General features: G+C 44.6%; 1 protein-coding gene across 2 annotated transcripts; it reads left to right on the top strand.

Moving 5' to 3' along the window:
- The first annotated feature begins 16,871 nt into the window (after window positions 1-16,871).
- LOC136529574 (uncharacterized) lies at window positions 16,872-23,641 on the top strand. 2 transcript variants are annotated; one of them, XM_066522652.1, is made up of 8 exons: window positions 16,872-17,042; window positions 17,146-17,235; window positions 17,340-17,494; window positions 17,883-18,003; window positions 18,106-18,225; window positions 18,306-18,376; window positions 18,453-18,589; window positions 23,382-23,641. In XM_066522652.1, the coding sequence occupies exons 1-8, from the start codon at window positions 16,929-16,931 to the stop codon at window positions 23,417-23,419; spliced, it is 846 nt and encodes a 281-aa protein (XP_066378749.1). In that variant the 5' UTR covers window positions 16,872-16,928; the 3' UTR covers window positions 23,420-23,641. The 2 variants fall into 2 exon arrangements, with proteins under 2 accessions (XP_066378749.1, XP_066378748.1); XM_066522651.1 differs by lacking the exon at window positions 23,382-23,641 and having other exon boundaries at window positions 18,453-18,952.

The raw sequence follows: 23,641 nt of genomic DNA, 5'->3' as shown, positions 1-23,641 counted from the left end.
GCGTCCTCTGCTCCTAAAAAAAATTATAAACGTTGACGGGTGTCTCTGTAAACATGCCATTATATTATGGAACGGAGATGATGGTAATACTCCGTAGTTAATATGGCCTTTTTTTAAAGGAAGTGCTAGCGCTCCACGCGGGTCCTGCGCTGCCTGAGCGACAAGAGGGGAAGGCTGTGCGGCGTCTTCGACTTGGAAGGACCCGATGCCCTGCCGGTGCCAGGAGAGACGATGCAGCAGAAGGTGGGAAGGAGACATGCATCACCCGATCTACTTTTAAAACATCCAGATATAACCGTTGCAACGTACGTTTTAAGGCGGTTGAAACACTTGAAAACATGCTTCTGAAACACTTGAAAAAAACACTTGAAAACCATTGCAACCATACGCAAACATCCAAATAAACACACATGAAACATATGTGTGAAACATATGCAACGTCCAGATAAACACACTTGCAACATACGTCCGGACAACACAGATGGAACATAGCTCCGAAACATCTGAAGCACTCAAAACATACACTTGCAACATGCCTATGAAACAATTACAACATGCTCAACGTCCCCTGATCTACTTTGCAACATCCATATGAAACATACATCTGAAACGCCTGAAATACTTGAAGCATACGTATGCAACATAGGGGGTGTGTGAGAGAGAGAGACTGGCGTAAGGAGCGCCATGGCCGCCGGGGTGGGAAAAGCATGGTCACTGAGGTGAGAGAGGGCGCCGCCGACTCCCCTGCAACACCGGCGCGCCACCTCCAAAGGGTATCGCTCGTGCTCCATGGATCTCACCGGTGTGAGGGAGAGGGCCACCGGATCTGCGGGCATTGGGGTCTCCTGGTGTGTTTGGGGGGCGTCGGGGTGAGGGAGGACGCCGGGGTAGGAGAGGGACGCCGGTGGGGTGGGGAAAGGAGCTGCCGGGGTGGGTGAGGGCACCGCTGCCAGCCCTGGAGGGAGCGGGCGATGCACGCGATTGAGGGGGGCGGGAGGTGAGCGAGCCAGCAGATGAGTGGAGTATAAGTAAAGTGGAGGATTTTTTTTAATAGCGAGCGAATGAGTGGAGGAGGTGCGTCCGATGGGTCGAACGTTTGGTAAGTAGAATTACCGTTTTTTGAACCATGCTTTTCGTGGCGGCGTCCGAGAGAATCGTAGAATCCCACCAAAGGTCTCGCGGTTAAAGCAAGGCTAATAATATAGCGAGCTGCTGGCTGTACGAATCCTTGCAGCCTACCTCTCAGCCCACTCATATAGTAGTTACATCTTCACTATTAATACATTGTCCACTTACCTCTCTCACAAAGTTTCTTGGTTCTGTATCAAACCAGCTGTAAACTTACAGTCCATTTCTCCTCTCTCTCTTTCCATCTCTTCTCCAACTCAGCATACAGCTCATGCACAGCCTTTACTGTACTGCTCTTAGCTCGACTCTCGTCATCGTAGCAGATTCGCCACCGCCAAATTAATAAACTAGCGATAGGATTTTACGTTTTTTTGTTTGAAACAATAGGATTTTACGTATCGCAGGTCTCGTTCGCCGCGGCCTGTATACCACTTCACATGTGGCAATGTATGGTGGAGGTACCTCTCTCTCCTTATCCTTGGAGCTCTTGCCATGTGCCAACGCGTGGACCCACACAACCGACCGTTGCAAAGCTGAGGCAGAAATGGGCTGCTACTGCCACTACGCACAGATTGCTTTGGACGTCGCTTTCCTTACCGAGAAATCCAAAATCCGGTAGATCACTAGCACAACAAAGCAATAATAGAGCCGGGTCTTGTATACGGAAGACTCGTCAAGGGAAATATATAGTTCCATGTCATCCTTGTCACACAGCTTGTCTTGTTTCATAGGAAGCTGCTGGGTGGAGATATCGAGCCACTACTGCAACGATCGACCAATCCATCTCTTTCTGCTATGGCCGTAGTTCTTTCCAATAATGTTGAAAACAACTTGCTTGGCTTGGTGAAAGATCTTCTACTTCGTTTCTCCATTATAGATTTTGATGAAGTACCTACAGTGCGCGGCTATATCCAGGGGTGAAGCTAGGATTCAGATATAAGAGAGCCTTTCTAATTGAGCGTCATCGAAAATTATATTGTACCACCGCCAGATCTTGATGTCGGTTAGAAAATATCGTCTTTGATGTTGGTTCAAAAAACTATAATAAATCATCTTTAATCTCTTCATCTTAGATTTTTTTTGACAGAGGCAAACAGAACTTTTATAGAAAGCTTAACGAATCCGATACTTCATCTTAGAAGAATGCTAAATGTCTGAATTAAAGAAAAAAAGACATTGTTTATAAATCAATGATTCACATCATATTTATTTTATTTAGACACCTAACATTAGACAATCAATCAGAGATGTACTGTATTTAAGAAAAAATATTTAGAATTGGTTGAGAAAGCTTGTTTATTTATAATCTCTATTGATTAATGAGAAGTACTAATGAAGATTGTGCAATGTTACTACGTTAGAGGTTGGGGGGGACGCAGCCCTGCCCCCTGTCTCTGTCCCTAGCTATTTCCTCAGTCTCTGAATAAATAGCTAGATTTTTAGCTCAATAATTTGTCTACAAGTAAATTGATCTCTATAAGGCTGAATGGTCACCTCTATTTATTTTTCTCGAAGCCTCATCGTATTTAATGTACACCCTTCAGTCTCTCAATCTATCATTGCGTTTCTACAGTTGGGTACGTGTAGTAAGTTCTATAATTAACGTGCTATTCGAACAATCACCGATCAGTATGCAACTACTCTAGTTGTTAATGAAGAGTAACATTGTCTTTTCTATGTGATCCTAATCTATTCTAAACTTGCTAGAATATATTTATTTAGGCAGATGGAGTATATCCTTTCTCATTACGACATGACGTGATTTTATCGTAAGGTGAATCTATGCACGCGAGGGAAAAGAAGTGGATAGCGAAGGGGCCCAATTTATACGATTTTGACCGGGATGGATTGATACTAACAGAACTACAAAAGTGATGTTCCAATTTCTTATACATTGTGGTTTAAACTATGGAGCATTTGTAATTGTCCCTCTGAATTTTTTCAGGTGTATTAAGGGCCTGTTTGATTCTTTCCTCTCCTCCTAAAATTCATGTCACATCGAATGTTTGGACACATGCATGGAGTATTAAATATAGACTAATTACGAAACTAATTGCACAACTTGCGACTAATTTGCGAGACGAATCTTTTAAGCCTAATTTGTCCATGATTTGACAACGTGGTGCTACAGTAAATATGTGCTAATGATAGACTAATTAGGCTTAAAAAATTCGTCTCAAAAATTAACCTCCATCTATGTAATTAGTTTTGTAATTAATTTATATTTAATGCTCCTTATTAGCCTCTAAATATTTAATGTGACATATATTTTAGGAGCGACTAAAGAACCAAACGCACCTTAAAAAAAAACTAAAAAAGACGGCTCCCGCATCCACCGTACATCACGGGCCATGCGCGCGCGCGGCGGAGCGGGCGGCAGTCCCATACCTATTACAGATTCGTTGCAGGGAACAGATTCACTGGTCCATCACGCCCGGAACGCCGAACGCAGCCTGCCGCCGCATTGTCTGTCCCTAGCACTGGGCATTGGCATGTTACCAGGCAGAGGGGTGGCCAGCAACGCCCCTCCCCGCGTGCCTCCAATGCCGCAACAGTGCTATGCGATGCATTGGACCTGACTGAATCTTGGCCTCGTTTAGATCAAAAAGTTTTGTCAAAAAGTGCTACAGTAGTTATTATATCGAATTTTACGATATGTGCACAGAGCATTAAATGTAGACGAAAAAAACTAATTGCACAGTTTGGTTGGAAATCGCGAGGCGAACGTTTTGAGCCTAATTAGTTCATAATTGAATACTAATTGTTAAATAAAAACGAAAGTGCTACGGTAGCCAAATTCCCAAATTTCACCGAACTAAATAAGCCCTTTGTTAAAACGGCGAAGTGCCAGGTCGCTGTCTCACCCAAGACATGATTGCGATCGCGCGCCCTCCAGTTTTTCTTTCTTTCTTTTTTTTTAAAAAAAATTGTTTTAAAACTGAAGAAAGAGCAAGATGACGCACAAGGCACAACAAGCTCCACTTTTACGGCCTGGAGGAGATACGTCGTCACAGTATTTTTTAAGGTGAGTGTGGGAGTGGGGGTGTGTGTGTGGGGGGGTGGGGGGTGGGGGTGGGGGGGGGGAGCCGGGCAGCGCAGCTCAGCCGTAATTTTCCGGGAAGGTCACTGAAAACGGGTTATCAGCGAGCGCATGTCCACTTAATTAGTACCAAGGCCTAACTAAATTTGGTCACGGTTAAACTGACCCAAACGGCCGGGAGTTGCATCTAGCCCGGCTGCTCTCATAGTACGTGGATATGCATTTTCGTAAGTAAAGTGCACCGAGTGTCCTCTACATACACTTTTCCGGTTCTCACGTTAGGTGCGTGTGCATATATAAATAGTTTCAAGAATGAGGACATGGATCTACAGTGAACCACGCCACGGACCCTGGTAAATCTGTGATAACTTCGTTAATCTCTAGAGTCGCTAACTCAACATTTCAAAGGTGCTTATAGGTATAGGCTATTGTGTGGATGTATTTATAGGGTGTACATGTATGTGATTCGAAGAAGAAAAAAGTTTTGAATGTTTCATGACCTACTTCTTCAATTGTTTATTAAACGGATGACCTACTTCTTCAATTGTTAGAGTTTATTAAACGGATATTATAACGGAATACACAAAAGTTTAATGGATCCGTGGACCCCGGTGATCCGTGGAACGGTATCTTTAGGGACTTTGTAGTTTTGCTTGCTTATTAAACAATCAAGACTAACAATGCAAGTCACGAACATCGCCAAGGTGAGGCCACATCTTCTCCGAGTGTTCTTTCATCCAATCCTCGCTACCGAAAACAGTGGCTTTGTCATGTGCCATAGGCACTCGGCAAAACCCAAAAAACACTCGGCAAACAGTACACGGCATCTAAAGTGACGACAAACGTCTCTTTGCCGAGTGTTTCTATCGGGCACTCGGCAAATACTTTGCCGAGAGCTGAAACTGACGCTCGGCGAAAAAAGTGACGTCATGGCGCGTTTGCCGAGTGTCCCGGACCTGACACTCGGCAAACCTGTCTCATTTGCCGAGTGTCAGACTCTGTTTGCTTTTTTAGAATTTAAAAACCATTCGGCCACACGTTCGTGGTCGTGTTTCCTGAACAAGATGTTCGAAATTTCTTTTTATTTTCCGGGTAAGGCCTCACACCGGACTCAATAACATGAATATCATTTTTCTACTCATTTTATTCTATTATTTGAATCACTTGCGGTTCAAATTTGACTTATACCAAAAAATTCCTTGAAATTCAATAAATTAATTAAATATAGCAAACAGATCCAGAAATATATCAAATCTTAACATGGAGTACCACATGTTGTATGTGGAGAGTAGAAAAATATGGCAGAACCGCCTAATCTAATGTCTCCCAAGAGTACTTGTCTTCCATTAGACACTAAGTACTCAAGGGGGACATCAAATTACGCAGTTCCGTCGAGCACGCCCTAAGGAAGAATCCAAAAATCCACATTTTTCCATCAGAATCACAAATAAGAGAATAAAACTTACAGCATTTAAGCCATTTCTTACATCACTTTCTATGCAACAAAGAGTATAATATTTATTGTTTATAATAACGGAATATGATCATGTTATTAGAGTTATGAATAATTTAACTTAACAGCGGAATACAAACATGTGATCAGAGTTACAACGGAAATAAATATTTATTCATGAAGCATTGATATATCAACTATGACAACAGATTATAAAACTTTTATTTATAAAAATATTTAGTGAGAGTTATAAATAAAACTATGATTGCAGCGTAAAGGAATCCTCTCTGAGCCCACCAGGAGGAATCCACACCCAAGAGTCAGCTCTAGCATCCGCTTGTCATCTGCAACCGGAGAAATAAACCATGAGTACTCAATTGTATTCAGCAAGACTTACCCGCCAGGGGGAAAGAAAAGACTCCAAGGATATGCAAGGCTATCTGGCCTGTGGGTTTATTACATCTGCAGGAAGCATTACTATGCGTGCGTCCATATGTTCAATTTTATTAGCAGTCATCGTTAGTTAATTAACTAACCATTCTATGTAAGTACTTGTACTACTTTCAAGCAGGTGGTAAGCAATCAGAACTAGTTTTACATCCTTCATATTTCAGTTCTTACTACGGTGCTAGATTGTAGACAAGTCGTACCGGATCACCATCGATTCGTGAATCAATGGACCCAGCTGGGTACCCTGAAACACACGCCCCACTTGTACCCCAGGCACAAGCAGGACCAACCTACTACCCTCCTGTCACGGGGTCCAGGTCCCCATTCAAACTTGGACTCCAAGTCTCCGCTTCTGAGTCCCGGACTCAGTGCGGTGCTTAGACCTCCACCATCACCGCCTCCAATCAGTCGGTCCGAAAAGAGTTGGAACTCATGACAAGAGAGCAATAAGTCTTCCCGCACCCATACACAAGTATGTGTTCAGGATAATAAATCTGTGACCTGCCTAGAACCAAATACAATGGCCGGTCCTTAATCAACACAGGCGAAACAAATGCAATCCGAGCCTCGCTCGAATGCCAAACCAAGCACAGATCCAAAGTACCATTCCGTCTGGTCTCCAATTATCATTTATACATATATTCCAGGTGATAATAATATAGTAACATCAATAATTTTCTATCTCTCGTGAGTGACAGACTTCTACCGGAGTCCTGTAGCATTGCAATCTACACGGTCCTGTCATACTAGTAAGACTCATAGGATAAAGATATATACATGCAAGTGGGTTTCATTCAACTACTTAAAACTTAATGCACAAACATAATATACCGCCTGTTCGGCTGGGGCTGGCTGGCTGGCTGGGCTAGCTAGCCCCTCACACGGACACTGTTCACATGAACAGTGTTTTCCAGCAAAAACAGTACTTTTCTCTCACACAAACCAGCCAGTAGTACTTCTTCACGAACCAGTAACGTACGAACCAGCCAACCGAACAGGCTGATAAAGTGCAGAAAAGTAGGGGTTATGCACCGGGGCTTGCCTGGGTAAGATACCATCAAAGTTAGCATCCCATCATGATGACATGATCATCGAGACACCATCTTTTTCGATACTCCAGATGACTCCCCGATCCATCGCCGTTCCTATTACGATATGTGTGGATGCAATGCAGAGACGTAATTAATCAACTGCAACCATGACTCGTAAAATACGATTTACGCCTCTCAAGCTAACGAGCGAGTTCTAACGACGACCGTACTTAGGGTATGTATCCATGTTGTCGAATAAGGCGTTATTTCCCAACAAATGTTTTAGTTATACAAACCCAAGTTGTTTCTTTATTCTATTCTATCAATTTAATCTTTATTCGAAATAGGTCATCATTATCGACCTAGCAACTAATTATTCTGGAGCTACAAAAATTACAGTGAGCAGCTAATAATATTAGGAATTTACTGTAAAATTTTCAGAGTCAACACTATCACCATTTTCTCACAAAAATTTCCACAAGTTCACGTTTTAATGATATTAAACATTTTAAAATAATTAGAGCAACCCTGAAAATATTTTAAAACTAGATAAACCAAATACGCTAATAGATAATCATGATTTTAGAAGCATAACAAAATTGGTTTGACATTTTTATAATTTTCAATGATTTACTATGAATTTTGTAAGATCCCTGTTTTGGTAGAAAAAGAAAAATATTAAGAAAAAGGAAGAGGGCCGCTTCGGCCAATTCTGGCCCAGCTCGGCCCACGCGCGGCTCAGGCGTGACGGCAGACCGGCAGCGTGGCTCGGCCCACAGGCGCGCGCGCGGCCTACTGGCTAGGCGCGGCCCAACGGTGGCGGCACTTTTCACTGAGCCCCCCGGCACTTTACATCTACCACCCTGACTTTCTCTGAAATTAACCAAGCCCCTACTTGTAAATTTATGAGTCTAGCATTTTTGGAAAGTGAACACGATAAAGAGTTCTATTTACGCTTGAGTCCTTCTTCTACCTTGAAACAGAGCAGCGAGCAGGGGAGGCAGTGTGCCGGCCGATGGGGCGGCTCGCCGGCAGCGGAGACGGCGGGGCGACGTGGGGGCGTCGACGGCGACCGCTCAGGGAAGAACCCGATTGGTGGAAGGCAGAGCTTTGCACTTTTGCCCCCCCCCCCCCCCCCCCCCCCCCCCCCCAAAAAAAAAAGGTTGACTAAAAAAACAATGCAAGTCACGGGCCGACCGAATTATGGTTTCGTCTTTTGTCATCTTCTGTCTTACAAGTGACGATGTGGTGTCCTTTTGCTGACATAAAAAACGCAAAAGAGCGTCATGCGACCTACTTGATGATAATGGATACCTTTCATTTGAAGGGGATAATGGATACCTAATTCCCATCAACGACCCGCGTCCCCTTTCTTGCTTCTCCGTCCATATACCGATACCGAACCTGATAGCCCCCATGTTGCCTCAGAAAACAGGTTTTCTGCAAGGAAAGGCGTCTAAGCCTAACTGAACCGACCGAGGAAGATGCTTGTGTGATTCAAGCGGGAGCGGCGTGCATATGCCCAGCTAAAACATAGGCGTCTAGGCACGCAACAAGGACCAAACCTGGGCTTATTATCTTGCCATTCTTTATGCGCATGGATCGAAGGGTAGCGCATATTCTGTTGTCTCCGATCCTAAAGTTTCAGTGATGCCGCAGAGGGGGACAGTCCCATGTGTGGGATTGCCGGCCGCTAGAGGTGGAGGGATTTGGACCGTGCCGGCATGGCCTGCCCGTTCACGCATGCTTCGTGCTACTTGAGGACGTGTGATTTGTAGACACGCGATGTACCGTGCCGACGCAATAAGTCATTTTTTTCGCACAAGCATGGCATATGGCACGTCCCTCCGTCTATGTCACGGTAACCCAAACACATCCCTCAATGGTACTATATACTCTTCTTTGGCTGCTCATCGTTTTGCATATGTTTCATTTCATCGAGACCTTTGTTTTTTTTTAATAAAAAAGGAAATTCATCGACATCTGATGGTGTGCTTCACAACTAATCGAATACTAATAAATGAACACAGAGTATGATGATTACGTTAGGCTATAATTCGATCAAGTATCAATAGGCAGACCATTTTTTTATGCTGTGCCAGTCTTAATATGGCTTAAAAGTTGGGTTATATATGGATGGACCATTTTTTTTTATGACGTGCCGATCTTAGCACGGCCTAAGATACGAAACATGACATGTCGTAGATTATTCTGTCAATAGACACGACACGGTTTTTAAATTTATCGTGCCGTAATTTAGGACGTGCCGATAGCTCACCACCGGACCAACCGAACCCAGGTCGATTCCATGCATGTGTCGTGTGTGTGAAAGCATGCATGAGCATGAGCATGAGCATGAGCATGAGCATCGTCTCCGTGTACTAGATACACACAGATGAAGATTGTGGGCGCACGCGTCAGATCAGCCGAGCTCTCGGGTTCAGAGCGGTTGGAGTTTACAACATGCGGCCGATCGAGCCATCAGGATTCAGGCGCGCGGACACTTGGCTGGCACGCACACGCGCGCGCCGACGTGTGCCTGCGCGTCCGTGGCTGCCGACGCGTATTGTACGTGCGGCGCGGGGAGGCCGGCCGTGGAGGCGTGGACCGGAGGAGGCGTTGTTGCGTGCGTCGTCGGTCGTGGCCACCGTCGGCGATACGAGGAGCTAGCGCAATCCAGACCAGTCGTCGCAGGTCTTGACGCGTCAGGTCGGAGATCGGTCGGAGCCTCTCAGCCTCAGGTCGGTCCACCGCGGTATAGTTGACGCGTCACCTGCACTGTGCTAGCATCCTCATGACAAGACTAGAAGACCAGTCCGTGTGTCTCTTTGTAGGGATGTTTTAACGAAGAGTTTTATATGAGAAGAGGATAGCTCCTTCTCTTATCCCCATCTCCAATCCCCGTAGGAAGAAAAAAAAAAACAGATCCCCATAAACGCTCGTGTAGAAGCTTTTATTCCCGTCTCCATCTCCATATGGAGATTTCTTTTCCTACCGAAAACCCGTCCCATTTTACAAAATACAATGTTTGGAGAGCAAAAGCAAATTCACAGCGTCAAATCAATATAAATTGTGTTGGGCGTTTTCTGGTGGTATTTCCCAAAATTACCGTGGTTTGTTGTTTTGAAACTCTATTTTCTCTTAATGAAAAACGTGCCACAAGCCACAGTTGACAAAAAAAAACTCAATATGTGGCATCTATTTTAGAGTTTAGTTTGCTATTTATACTGGGTAGTGTGTTGATCTTTTACTGTTCGACAGATGGTTTTTGTGGCTGATAAGTCGGTTGATGCTGTTTTGTTGTGAGAGAAAAATATTGTATCATGGCTGATAAGTTCAAGCGAACATGGCCTTAATAGGCTGAGTTCGTGGAGAATGAGACGGGATGGTTCCCCATTACCGCTAACCCACAAGAACTATTTTTCAAAAATGCATATATTGGTCCTCGAATTTGTTTGATTGTGTCATCTAGGTTCCCAAAGTTGTAAAATGCTTTTTTTTGGCTCTCTAAAGTTGTAATGGGTTTCATCCAGGTTCAAACAGGCATTTACACGACATGTTATCCTACATGGCATGTCGATTCAGCGCTTATATTGATCTGACAAATGGGTCCCACATGTGCTCGACCTTAGAAAACACTACAAAAAATACCATTATATATGACGGTTTACTTTGGTGACAGACAAGCAAAAATACGTCATAGTTAACTCACCATGATGATCGAAGAAAACGTCATGTATCCCGTGTCATACATTTGTTGGCCCAAATTAAGCCGTCACAGATTGGAATTTGTGTTCGTCATAGAATAGTTGTCTGCATCTTATAACCAGCCCATATCCAAACCCAGATCCAAATCATAGTGACGAAAAAGAACATCACAAACTAGTGCCAAATCATCACTGCATTAACATACATCACAACTCATAAAATACACCAATCATATAAACAAACATTGATCATTCATGTATTAACAAGCCCACTGTTGTCACATTTTATCAAACAACGAAGTGGCTTGGCTCACAATCATTTTATCAAACAACGAACTGGCATGGCTCACAACAACTAAGTGTGAACTTAAAGATTTCATCTCTAGGGAATCTAAAATAACTAAACATCGAGCACTTCAATTGGCTTGTTGTCCATAAGATGTGCTACCTGAAAGTCAAAATGCATATAAGATAAATCAGTTTTCAGCAAAGATTCTAAAGCAGTTCAATGCACATATATTTGAGAGCCCAATAAGTAGAGCATGAGAGTCTAAATATCAATTCACAACTAAGTTCATATTTATCACAGTAAGAGTAATAATTCAACAAATCTCACAAGACATACTTGTCTAAGGGCAACTGCAGTAGGTATAACATATTATAGCACACAAGTAGATGTCTCTACAGAATAAATAGGGTTAGCACAAGTAGATGACTCTACAGTAGGTGTAACATACATCACAGCTCATAAGATACACCAATCATATAAATAAACATTGATCATGGAAGGGTCAGAAGGCAAAGGAGGTGGACAGTACTGGTTTCAAGCTTTGGTACACAGAGACAGTCACAAATAGAAATAGAGTAGGAGTTTTGATTGATAAGAGCCTCAAGAATGGTGTGGTGGGAGTGAGAAGGCAAGGAGATAGGATTATCTTAGTCAGGCTTGTCATTGGTGATATGGTCTTGAACGTAATTAGTGTGTATGCCCCCCAAGTAGGCCTCGACGAGAGTGCTAAGAGACAGTTCTGGGAAGACTTAGATGGCCTAATTAGAGCTGTACCTAATAGTGAGAAGCTTTTTATAGGAGGACATCTTAATGGGCATGTAGGTACTACAAGCGCAGGTTTTGAGACAGTTCATGGAGGTTTTAGGTATAGTAGTAGGAATCAGGAGGGGGAGGAAGTTTTAGACTTCGCGGTAGCTTTTGACATGATGATAGCTAACACTTTCTTTAAAAATAGAGAATCTCATCTAGTGACCTTCAGTAGCGGACAACACTCTAGCCAGAAGAAAGGACAAACGGGCATGCTTGGGTTGCAAGGTGATACCATGGGATTGTGTTGTTTCTCAACATAAACTTTTGGCGGTAGACTTTCATTTTCAGGTGCGTGCCCATAGGGATAAACAAGCTAAGATTGAAAGAACAAAGTGGTGGAAACTAAAAGGGAAGACGTCAGAGGTATTCAAGGAAAGGGTTATCAAAGAGGGCTCCTGGAAGGAAGAAGAGAACATAAACAACATGTGGGAGAAGATGGCAACCAACATTCAGAAGGTGGCCTCAGAGATGTGTGGAGTAACCAAAGGAAGTGGAGGCAAGGCTAAAGATACTTGGTGGTGGAACGAGGAAGTCCAAAGGGCTATTAAGGAGAAGAAAGAATGCTATAGACGCTTGTACCATGACAGGAGTGTGGACAACATAGAGAAGTATAAGGTGGCAAAGAAGACAACAAAGCTAGCTGTAAGTGTGGCAAAGGGTAGAGCGTACGAGGATCTTTACCAACATTTGAGTACGAAGGAAGGAGAGAAGGACATTTATAGGATGGCTAGGGTTCGTGAGAGAAAGACAAGGGACTTCAACCAAGTTAAGTGCATTAAGGATGAAAGGGAACATCTCTTGGTGAAGGAGGATGAGATCCGACATCGATGGCAAGAGTATTTTAACAAATTGTTCAATGGTGAGAATACGGACACAACCTTTTAGTTGGATGACTCTTTTGATGACACCAATAGGCGCTTTGTGTGGAGAATCCAAGAATTTGAGGTTAGAGATGCGTTGAAAAGGATGAAAGGATGTAAGGCGATGGGACCGGATGGTATCCCAATCGAGGTATGGAGATGTCTCGGAGACATAGCTATAGCATGGCTAACCAAGCTATTTAGCTATATTTTTCGATCGAACAAGATGCCTGACGAGTGGAGGAGAAGTACATTGGTACCGATCTACAAGAATAAAGGGGATATTCAAAGTTATACTAATTATCGGGGAATTAAGTTGATGAGCCATACTATGAAGCTATGGGAAAGAGTTATTGAGCATCGCTTTAGAGCAATAACACGGGTCTCTGTGAACCAATTTGGTTTCATGCCCGGAAGGTCAACCATGGAAGCTATTTTCTTAATAAGACAAGTTATGGAGCGGTATAGGAAGAAGAAGAAGAAGAAGAAGAAGGACCTACACATGGTTTTTATTGACTTGGAGAAGACTTATGATAAAATACTAAGGAATGTTATGTGGTGGGCTTTGGACAAACATAAAGTCCCAACGAAGTACGTCGGGCTTATTAAGGACATATACAACAATGTTGTACTAGTGTTCGAACAAGTGATGGAGACACGGATGACTTCCCGATTAGAATAGGACTATATCAAGGGTCAGCTTTGAGCCCTTATCTGTTTGCCTTAGTGATGGATGAGGTCACAAGGGATATACAAGGGGACATCCCTTGGTGTATGCTTTTTACGGATGATGTAGTGCTAGTTGATGAAAGCCGGACAAGAGTGAATCAGAAACTGGAGTTATGGCGGAAGACTTTGGAGTCCAAAGGTTTTAGACCTAGTAGAACTAAAACTGAGTATATGAGATGTGACTTCGGCACTACTACTCAGAAGGAGGAAGATATTAGTTTCAAAGGTCAAGTAGTGCCAAGGAAGGATACCTTTTGATATTTAGGATCAATGATACAGAGAGACGGTGATATTGATGACAATATTAGCCATAGAATCAAATTAGGGTGGATGAAGTGGTGCCAAGCATCTGGTGTCTTATGTGACAAAAGGGTACCACAGAAGCTAAAATGCAAGTTTTATAAGACGATGATTAGACCTGCTATGTTGTATGGTGCAGAATGTTGGCCTACGAAAAGACAACATGTTCAACAGATGAGTGTCGCAGAAATGCGTATGTTGCGTTGGATTTACGGTCATATAAGAAGGGATCGAGTTCAGAACGATGATATACGTGATAGATTAGGGGTAGCACCAATTGAAGAAAAGCTTGTCCAACACCGGTTGAGATAGTTTGGACATGTCAAACGAAGACCTCCAGAGGCACCGGTGCGTAGTGGAATTATAAGCCATGATAGTAACGTGAAGAGAGGCAGAGAAAGACCGAAGTTGACTTGGGTAGAGGCAATAAAAGGAGACTTGATAGGATGGAATATACCCAAAGACTTAACCTTAGATAGGAGTGCTTGGAAAATAGCTATTCACGTGCCTGAACCTTGATTGCTTCTGCTGGGTTTCAATTCTAGCCTACCTTAACTTGTTTGGCACTTAAAGACTTTGTTGTTGTTGTTGTTATTGATCACTGTAGTAACATTCAACAACAGAGCAAAAATTAAAAAAAATATATTATGATTTGTTCCACTGTCTATAATGATTTTGACATGGAGTATAGTATATGTGAACTGGAACACAATATACTGAGTAGCGTGCACAATGGTTTACATACCTATAAATGGGCATAATGAAGATCCGTTTCAAAGAAGCTACATCTTGTTAAGCATGCATCTGCGAAATAAACAGAGCATATGTTTTTCTTTTTATCATAGCAACTCAATGATGGTTCTTGAAAAATACGAAAGTATCAAAATTCATACAGCGCTAGAGACATAGTACAATTGACAAATATATTCAACAATAGTACAGTTGTCAAGAACCAAGTAATGAAGGAACATGATTAATGTGAGCATTGATACCTTGCAAGTTGGCACTTCGAAGAGATTTGCTCCAATAAACTCACACCTGTTATTCCGAAACGGTGAACATGAATGCCAAATGAGAGAGAGAGGAGCCACGCAGTTGTTGATAAGAATGGTTTTTTAGGCCGTCTTCAACGACCGTTACCCAAAATACAAGACTCATTTCACGTTTGGGTAGCGCTATAGGTAAAGGGTTCAATACCTATTTTTGGTCTTCTTCAACAATAAAACTCAAAAGAGAATCATTTCTGCAAATATATCTCTAGAAGAGAGGACACTTAGATTTGAGTTATACCTCCCCCGACACCCAAAATGAGCCTTCCATATATGTACTCTGTTGAAGGCTATATGTATTATGTTGGAGACCTATTTTGGGTTTGGATCTCCTCATGGGTCTCCTGTTGGAGACAACCTTACGCACGCAAATTTGCATTTTGGAAAGATGAAGACAAATCTTTCGCCTGTTGATAAGAATATGGAGGTACATTATTATCAGCAAGTTTCTTTTTATATAGCAAAAAAACTTAGCCAAGAACTAAACTAAGAAACTCTTTTTAAGAAATCTGAGACAACATTGAAACATTTATACAGTCATATAGTAGATAAGTAAATAAATTAGCATATTTTCTACAGCCTGCTACTGCTAAGAAGATGGAAAACAACACGAAATCCGGGTGCTCACCAGGGGTGGACAACGAAAAGCACCCATAATTTTCGCAAAAAAAAATCAGAGTTAGTAGTAGAATTAACACGTACATAGTCTTGTGATTAGATCAGATCGAAATACAAATTGCCAAATAGATTAAGCTAGGGTTCGTCTGGTCCTCGGCTTGGCACAACAGCAAGGGAGGAGAAAGGATGCTTACTTTAACCATATCGCCAAGGGAGCTCGCGCTATCTAGGGATCTCGTGCCGCTGCTTGGGGGGGGGTCGCGCCGCCACCGGAGATCTCATGCCGCCGCTTAGGGGAGCTCGTGTCGTTGCTGGGGGATCTCGCGACGTCGCTTGGGGGAGCTCATGTCGCCGGATCTCCTGAGGGAGGAACCTCCTCCATGGTCGGATCCCCCATAGGATTCATGCCGCCTGGCGCCTGTACACACCTCCTCCACGGCCAGGTATGCCGGATCTGCCGCACGAGGAGCCGACGAGGCGCGAGCCGCCGCCTCCTTGTAGATCCGACAGACACAAGGAGCCCTAGGCCAGCAGCGCAGGGGCGCACAGCCACAGCCCGCAGGGGCCGGGCTGCCGGTCGACGGATGCCAGATGCGAAAGCTGATGGGAGGAGGGCGAGGTCATGCGGAGGCGGAGCGGTCGTCTAGGCCGCCTGTCGCGTGCGGGACGAAGAGGAGCGGCAACGCTTGCTCGGGAGCGGATAAGGGAGGGCCAGATGGGTCGGTCTCTTTAGGGGTGGATAATAGGGCCAGACGGTTTTTTTGCGACTAGGGCCAAACGGGTCAATCCTCGCTCCTACACAAACCGTCACATATTAGAGATTTGACAATTTCTTATGAGGTCACAACTAAACCGTCATGTATAAGGGTATTTCTTGTAGTGAAAATCATATGTTTTTTCATACGACCTTGTATGAGCATGATTTTTATGAGAAAATTATAGCTCTCAATGAGATCTACAGAATTTTATAATTTTAATTTTTTAATTTAATATCGTTAGGATACTCAAAAACCCAATATAGAGTTCGGTAGCCTATTAATCACGTAGTAGGGCTTGTAAAAATTATATGTTTCTTGTATGGTGTCAGATAATGTTACTTTCTACATGAAATTTTTTATCTCTCGATGAGATCTATAAATTACTAAATTTGAGGTTTGTCATTTGAGGTTGTTAAAATGTTAAAAAAATAATATAAAGTTTCGGAAATCGCCATGTGATATCTTCCTCTCTTCAGAACTACTACAAGGTACAAGGCCCACTACTACTGGGCCATTGATAGCGAGCCGCAGAACCCAAAGACCAGTGGGCCTTGCGCGCTTCTCTATCCGCGCCAGCTACTTAATGGGCCCAACAAAACGGCGGGAACTTCCACTTGGTTCGCGCGGGAGACGCGACAGCGCGCGCAAAACCAAAAACATCGAACGGCGTTTCGCACGCCGGCCACCGGGCCACCGGCGAGCAGCGATGAGCTCCTCGACGTCCGTCCGCGACGACGACTCGCCGGACCTCGTCTGCCAGATCGACTGCGTCCACGGCATGGTCAACGCGCTCTCCTCCGTCCGCTGGAAGCGCCACCAGGTCCGTCAGTGGATCTGTCGCTCGACCGGTTCCCGCCTCCTCTCCAGCCCCGGCTCCGCTCCCGAATCCTAATCCCGAGCCCCCCGGCTTTCCCGTGGCGCAGGACGCGGTGATGGAGCTGTCGGAGCACGGGATCGTGCTATCCGTCGAGGAGAGCGGGTGCCTCCAGGCCAAGGTCTTCCTCAAGCGCGAGGTGAGCCGCGCGCTGCCCCTGCCCCCGCCCCCTGCCTGCACGTCAGGCGTTTGCGTCTATGCCTCTGCGCGCCCGGACCTCTGAAATGTTCTGGAATTTCTCAGCTGTTCGTGGAGTACGACTATGCGGGGGACGGGAGGCAGCGATTCGGCCTCAGCCTGGGTCTCTTCGTCGACTGCCTCAACATCTTCTCCTCGCCAGGCCACGCGTCCGCCGTCGAGATCCGTTACCCTGGCCCCGACATGCAGCTTCTCCTCAAGTATGTATGCATGCTCGCTGGTGCTGATGTTCTGCTTAATGGCGTCCAGACCAGAATGTGGCAAGACCTGAGCAAGATTGCTGTGCATGTGGTGGCCTGACCTGGTCCCATTTAGGGTTGGGAGAACTGGTCACATGGAACATTACACATTTGTTGTTTTTTAAATATATGGGTTGATAATAGCTGGTTCTTCATGCCTGTAACTGAATTTAAGACTGTGTTTGTTTGTTCAGACCAACCGCTGAAACTCATGCGAGTATAACTCATATCATACTTCTCTGTTTACTTTCAAGATGTTTAATTGGATGCAGAGATATATATGTAACTTGAGCAGACTAAAACATTTGGAAATTTGCTTATTTGAGGGACTCTTGTGATGTTAATGCAGGTCTGTGGGCTCTCCAGATGCATGTCTGTATGCAGAAATCAGAACCAGAATTCCAGATACGGTCTCTTGGGATTACCATTTTGAGCATGATGGGAATACTCCAGTCACTTTTACCGTCAAGGTACTCTCAATGCACCCTGTTTTTTTCTTGGCACTTGGCAGTATGTATCAGCTGTTTATTTTAGTTCACCAGGAATATATGATTTGCTACCTGAAATTTCAGTCCGCTGTCCTGAAAGAAACAATCGATGACCTTGAATGGCCAGGTTCCAGCATTCAGATTCGAATTCAACCAGATCCTCCAACAGTTATATTGAAAGGTGAAGGTCATGGCGACTTGCAGGTTTGTTACAGGTTGGCCTGTTATGTCCTCTTGGCTTCCAGTTGTGCCTATAACTCACTGTCACTTACAAAATTTGGCAGATTGAGTTCCCCTATTATGCAAATACCGACCTTCTAATCGCGTTCCAATGCGATCATGAAGTGTCATACAGGTAAATTTCTTGTGTCTAGAGTCTCAGATGGTATGCTGCTTTGTGCTAATTTGCAGACCATACTGTTTTCTTCAAGGTATAAATACAAGTTTCTTCGAGCAACTACCTCGAACATCCCCAGTAGTGTCATGAAGGATAATCGTAGGACAAAAGCCTCCATTGGGAGGGGAGGGATGCTGAAAATCCAGCACCTGGTTTCACTTGCCAGGCCAGGTATGCCATACTTCCGTAATATTGGTGGAGGAACCGAGCAGACAAGCCGAATCGCCCATATAGAATTCTTTGTGAATCCAGAAGATGATAATGATGCCTAGCATTTGTGGAGTGTGTTATTGGTATGTAGCATCCAATAGAGCTAATTTATCGCTCAGTAGCATTTGTTGAGTGTGTTATTGGTATGTAGCATCCAGTAGGGCTAATTTATCGCTCAGCTATTGTTTTAGAAACACCAAGTTTGAGTAGTTTATGTGAAACTGAAGCCAGGTCTTGGGTTTTGAAACGGCTACTTTTGTCTATCGGAGAGGCATCATGTTTCTAATCATGTGAATCCTGTTACTATTAGACATGCATCATGTTCCTAATCAGGTGAAACATGCGTTTCTGGCTTTTGATTCGCAAAAGTACCCTTTTATTCTGATCCCTTTTTTTAACAAAATAGCCTTTTATCAATAAATAATTTGCAGGACTGGTATTTTATTTTGTGCCTGAAACTGATTCGGCCCATAAATTAATGGATCAACAAGACTAGTGGGACCAATATGGGCCTGAACCAATGGTGATCCACCTTGGAAAGTAGTCTTGGTTTCTGAAGCTTTTTTATGCAGTTTTTATTTTGTGCTTGTAACGGATTTAGCCCATAGAGCGACGGGTCGACAAGACTAATGGGATCAATACGGGCCTGAACCACTAGTGATCCACTTATGAAAGTAAATGGTTCTGCTACGGCATGCCATATTTTCCAAAGTAAACCCATACTGCTTGTGTCTGTCTGGTCATAACCTCCTGTTGCCATCAACGGCCCCCCCCCATAATTAATCTAGCTCTACCACAAAAGCCAGGCAGCCTTTGAATGGCGCGAAGATCAGTAGTTGTTACCCATTCCCATCCAAGAACTGTGTACCGACTGTCCATCTTGTTCCCTTTGCCTGCATTATATGCACTTGCTTAAAGTTGTTATTCTTGCACAGTTGCACATAATAACAGCCGCTTGAACAACAAGCACTTAACTGTGCAAAACGTGTTGGGGGTAGATGATGTTAACCTTGAAAAGAACAACGGGTAAGATCTCCTTTAGCCGAAATGGCAAAAGAAAAGTGGGCAGCATCGCTTGCTTTTATCACTGAACAATTTTTAACCAGTAAAAGGCCCATGGAAAACGACTGCTGCTTTCTGTTGGAACTTGGAATCCTGTTTCTTGTACTAGCTTGTTAGAGGAAAATATCTATCTTGTCTTGGTTACCTTAACTTGGCAACAAAGGATGACTCAACAGCTCCAACGAACCAAATTAATCGGTGCCAGAAGCGCGAAAACGGTGGCTCTGCTCTACCTTCCGGGAGTGGAAGTGCTGCTGGTTATGGACTGCACCAAATCTCCTTTGTTTTTCAGTTTGCATGCAAGGTAAGGCAAGAACCCTTGTCCTGGCATCTACACTTCCTACCATGTGACAACTCACTTGATCACTGCTGCACTCTGAATCTCTGATACTAGAAGATTGCTAGTAGCTGAGGTAATAGCTGATTGGCCCTATAAGATTGTTAAAGCACTAGAGGGTGTGGTCTTGTGCTTTCTTGTGAAATGGCTGTGCCAGACTTACAGTTGAGTGACCCAACTCCCAAGAGATGACTAGTCGTTCAGAGGGAGAGGGCTGAGCTGCAATGAGATGCATGTTTCTCTTGGGCATTCAGTTGGATGTACTCCTGTTGTCGGGTTCATAAACCCGGGGTTCCCAATGGATCCGCTTCCCTGCAATACTTGGCCCAGCAGGCGGCGCAGCGACAGCGCGCGTCTAGGCCCTTCCCAGATACACAATGACAGACCGAGACCACGATCCGGTCCCCGACCGGCATCTTCAGCCAGGAGACCTGGTCAGAGCCTCGACCGGAAGGCCTGGCCGTGGTTGGACCGCAGTCCGACTCTGACCCTGTTCCTCCGATCGAGGATATGCTGGATCTTTGCTCGTCTCTCTTTCCAGACCGACACGGTCGGGGCTGACTGGGAACGACTGACCAGGACGCCTGCTCGGTGTGGGCCTGGGGAGCAGGCGGAGCGGATAAGGTAAGGCACTCAAGTCAACCGCAATACCGAGGACCGTACCCTGTCATGCCCTGCGCACCTGCAGGACGGTGCCGTCAGGCCATGTCAGACGAACACTATACAGCTTGCCAGACGCGTCAAAGCACAAACAGTATTGTGGGTGTCGTCGTTTGCCGTCCTAGACGAACACTGTGCAGCCTGCCAGGTACAGCAGGTCATGAACAGTAAGGTTGGCGATGGCGGCGTAAACAGTATGGCGGGCGATGGCATGCCGTACCCGACGGCGTGGACGACAAGACTAGATAGCATTCGTACACACTTTCTCTTTCCGTCTTTGACTTGTAAGGCCATCTCCTTCATCTATAAAAGGGGATACGCTCTTTCCTAAAAGGAGACAATCTACACGCTCACAACAGTGGATAAGCTTGGACACACAGAGCATATGTTTCAATACTTAGCGCACGTTTGAGCATCCGTCACTCTCTTCCACTCGGATCATAGTCCGACTGGGCCTCTAACACCCCCTTCTCATTCCTTACTTGTTTGTAACCCCACAACAAACCAGGAATAAAGTCACCGACCGACTGAAACTTGATGTAGGGCACGTTGCCTGAACCAGTATAAATCATGTGTCATCACATGCTAGGCCACATCCGATCACATCATACGGTAAAACTACAAATATTTATTTAGCGGTCACATTTTGCACCGACACCTGTACATGTACCAAATGGCATTTGCCCGTCCCTGTGACCGCGAAATGTCATCTTTCTGATGCTACTACATATGGCACCCACCCTTGAGGCGCATATTAGGAAAAAACCCCGGATCTGTCAAGGTGTGTGACGAGCATGATTGGTTGATGTGCATGTGCCACCGTTTTTGTTTGTGGGTGGTTCAAATCCAAATAATGAGACATGCCTCCCCGCAGGGGCGGACAGCGGTAGGGCGGGGGGTGGGGGGGGGGGGTGCTTAAGCCCCCCTACCCATATCGCAACACTGGAACCCCTGTGAGCCTTCATGAATTTTTAGGCAAAGTTCTATAGTGTAGGGGGGCTGAGACTATCGATCAGCAGTGTTGTTCAGCCCTCCCTAAAATATTTTCTTGGTCCGCCGCTGCCTCCCCGTGATCTGAACACCGTGCAAACTTCTTTAAAGCTCAGCAAACTCGTACTAGATCGTTTTTTGGGTACAAACAATTGTGAGCTTTCCATTAATTTGGATCTTTTTGGGGCTGCACTGTAGCTGCAGCTCATCTGAATGAATCAATTAGTTTATGGCCCTCCGTTTTAGTTGTCTTAAGTCAAAGATTCTCTAGCTCTGTTTTGAACAAAAGCATACTCCGTACGGAGTATATATTAACATCTACCATGATACTAAATAAATGTAGTATCAGGGCATAGTTAGATTTAGTCAGCCTGTTCGCTTGTTGGTTTCAGCCAGGACTTATCAGTCAGCCAACAGTGTTTTCCTCTCACAACAAATCAGCACCCGCTGGGCTTATCAGCCTAGAAATCAACAAGCGAACAGACTCAGTGAAACTAGTTCGATGTTATAGACGTTGGTGTATTGTTTTTACCTATATATAAATAAACTTGATCGATACAAGAGGAGTTTGATTTGAGTTGCACCTTACATCTCACATAGCAAAGTGTGGTCCATTACAAGTGAAGCCAGTGATGTTTGTTTTCTTTATTTGTCATTAGCAACCTAAGCACTTTTTATTAGTGTGGGTGAGTATGCACCACGGACCGCTCTAGCTAGCTAGCTACCTAGGGTCCACATCATAGGCGTGGATGGCCGTACCACATTTAGCCATTTCGCTTATTGGTTTCAGTCATGGTTTATCAGTCAGCCAACAGTGTTTTCATCTCACAACAAACCAGCACTAGTCGGACTTATCAGCCCAGAAATCAATCAGCGAACATGCCGATTGTGTTATGGTGTTGTCTTGGTCCAGTCACTTTCACCAATGAACGGAGTACGTATACTCCTACTATCTCTCAGTGACCACAGTTAGGTCGTCCGTGGCCGCACAGGACATGCGTGTCTATAACGGTATCCGATCCGTGTAGGCCGGTGCTAAGCCGATGACCTCCTCATCAAAACAGTCAAAAACCACAGTAATAAGGGCGTCCTCAATGCAACTTTCAAATGGCCAGCTAGATTCGATATAGAAATAAGAAAAAAAGAACACCGTAGTGGAAAGTTATTTGAGCTATGAGAGAGTTGTTTTTAGAAGATCGTACTAGATTAACTATTTAAGAGTCGCTAGCTATTTGATTTCTCTTCCTGATAGGTAATAGAATTTTTCATAAACTAGCTATTTGGGAACCACTGGAGACGCCCTAAGTGTAGATAGTAGAAGTTTCACAGTAGCGGCACAACTTGTTCCTTGCAAATAAATAGGAGCTGAGTTTATCATGGCTAGGTTTACACTAACAGCGTGTTTAATGCTAAAGCGGCAGTGTAAACAAAGACTTCTCCGCCCGTAGTGCTCCAATCATGCACGCCAGGAATTAAGAAACAGGGTACCTGCAACTGCAACTCTGCGATGCAAAGTGTCTCGCAATCTGTATGGTACTCTATGTGGTTCGGTAGCCCATGGCAGCCCCACGTACACACGTGCTAGTTCGAGAGCGTCAGCATGTTCGTTTGCTCGTATACGATCGTGGATTATAAGTTGGAATAGTATTTTTTTTCACACTAAATCAGCCAGCAGTAAATAATTTACGCCTACCTGCCGTACAGGCTGCGTGTCTCGTCTTGGTGTACTTTCCAACTTTTGATTGATGGCGGAAGCGGCAGGCTCCAACCTCTTCGGTGCCATTGATGGCGGGCCTGCGTGTGCCTGCCAACGCGATGGCCGTCGCAATCACGGGTGGAGGCGGGAGAGGGCAGGGCTGGAGGGCGCCAATGGCGTCGTGGGTCGTGCTCGATCGACCGGCCTGCTAAGCCCTACCTTACCTGCCCTTCGCCGCCGCTGCCGACGATGGATGGCCTGCTGAGCT

Source organism: Miscanthus floridulus, chromosome 19 (assembly GCF_019320115.1).
Source record: "Miscanthus floridulus cultivar M001 chromosome 19, ASM1932011v1, whole genome shotgun sequence".
In the NCBI taxonomy this organism is placed as follows: domain Eukaryota; kingdom Viridiplantae; phylum Streptophyta; class Magnoliopsida; order Poales; family Poaceae; genus Miscanthus; species Miscanthus floridulus.
Note: the sequence above shows the minus strand (reverse complement) of the source record. Positions and strands in the feature narration are given on the sequence as shown.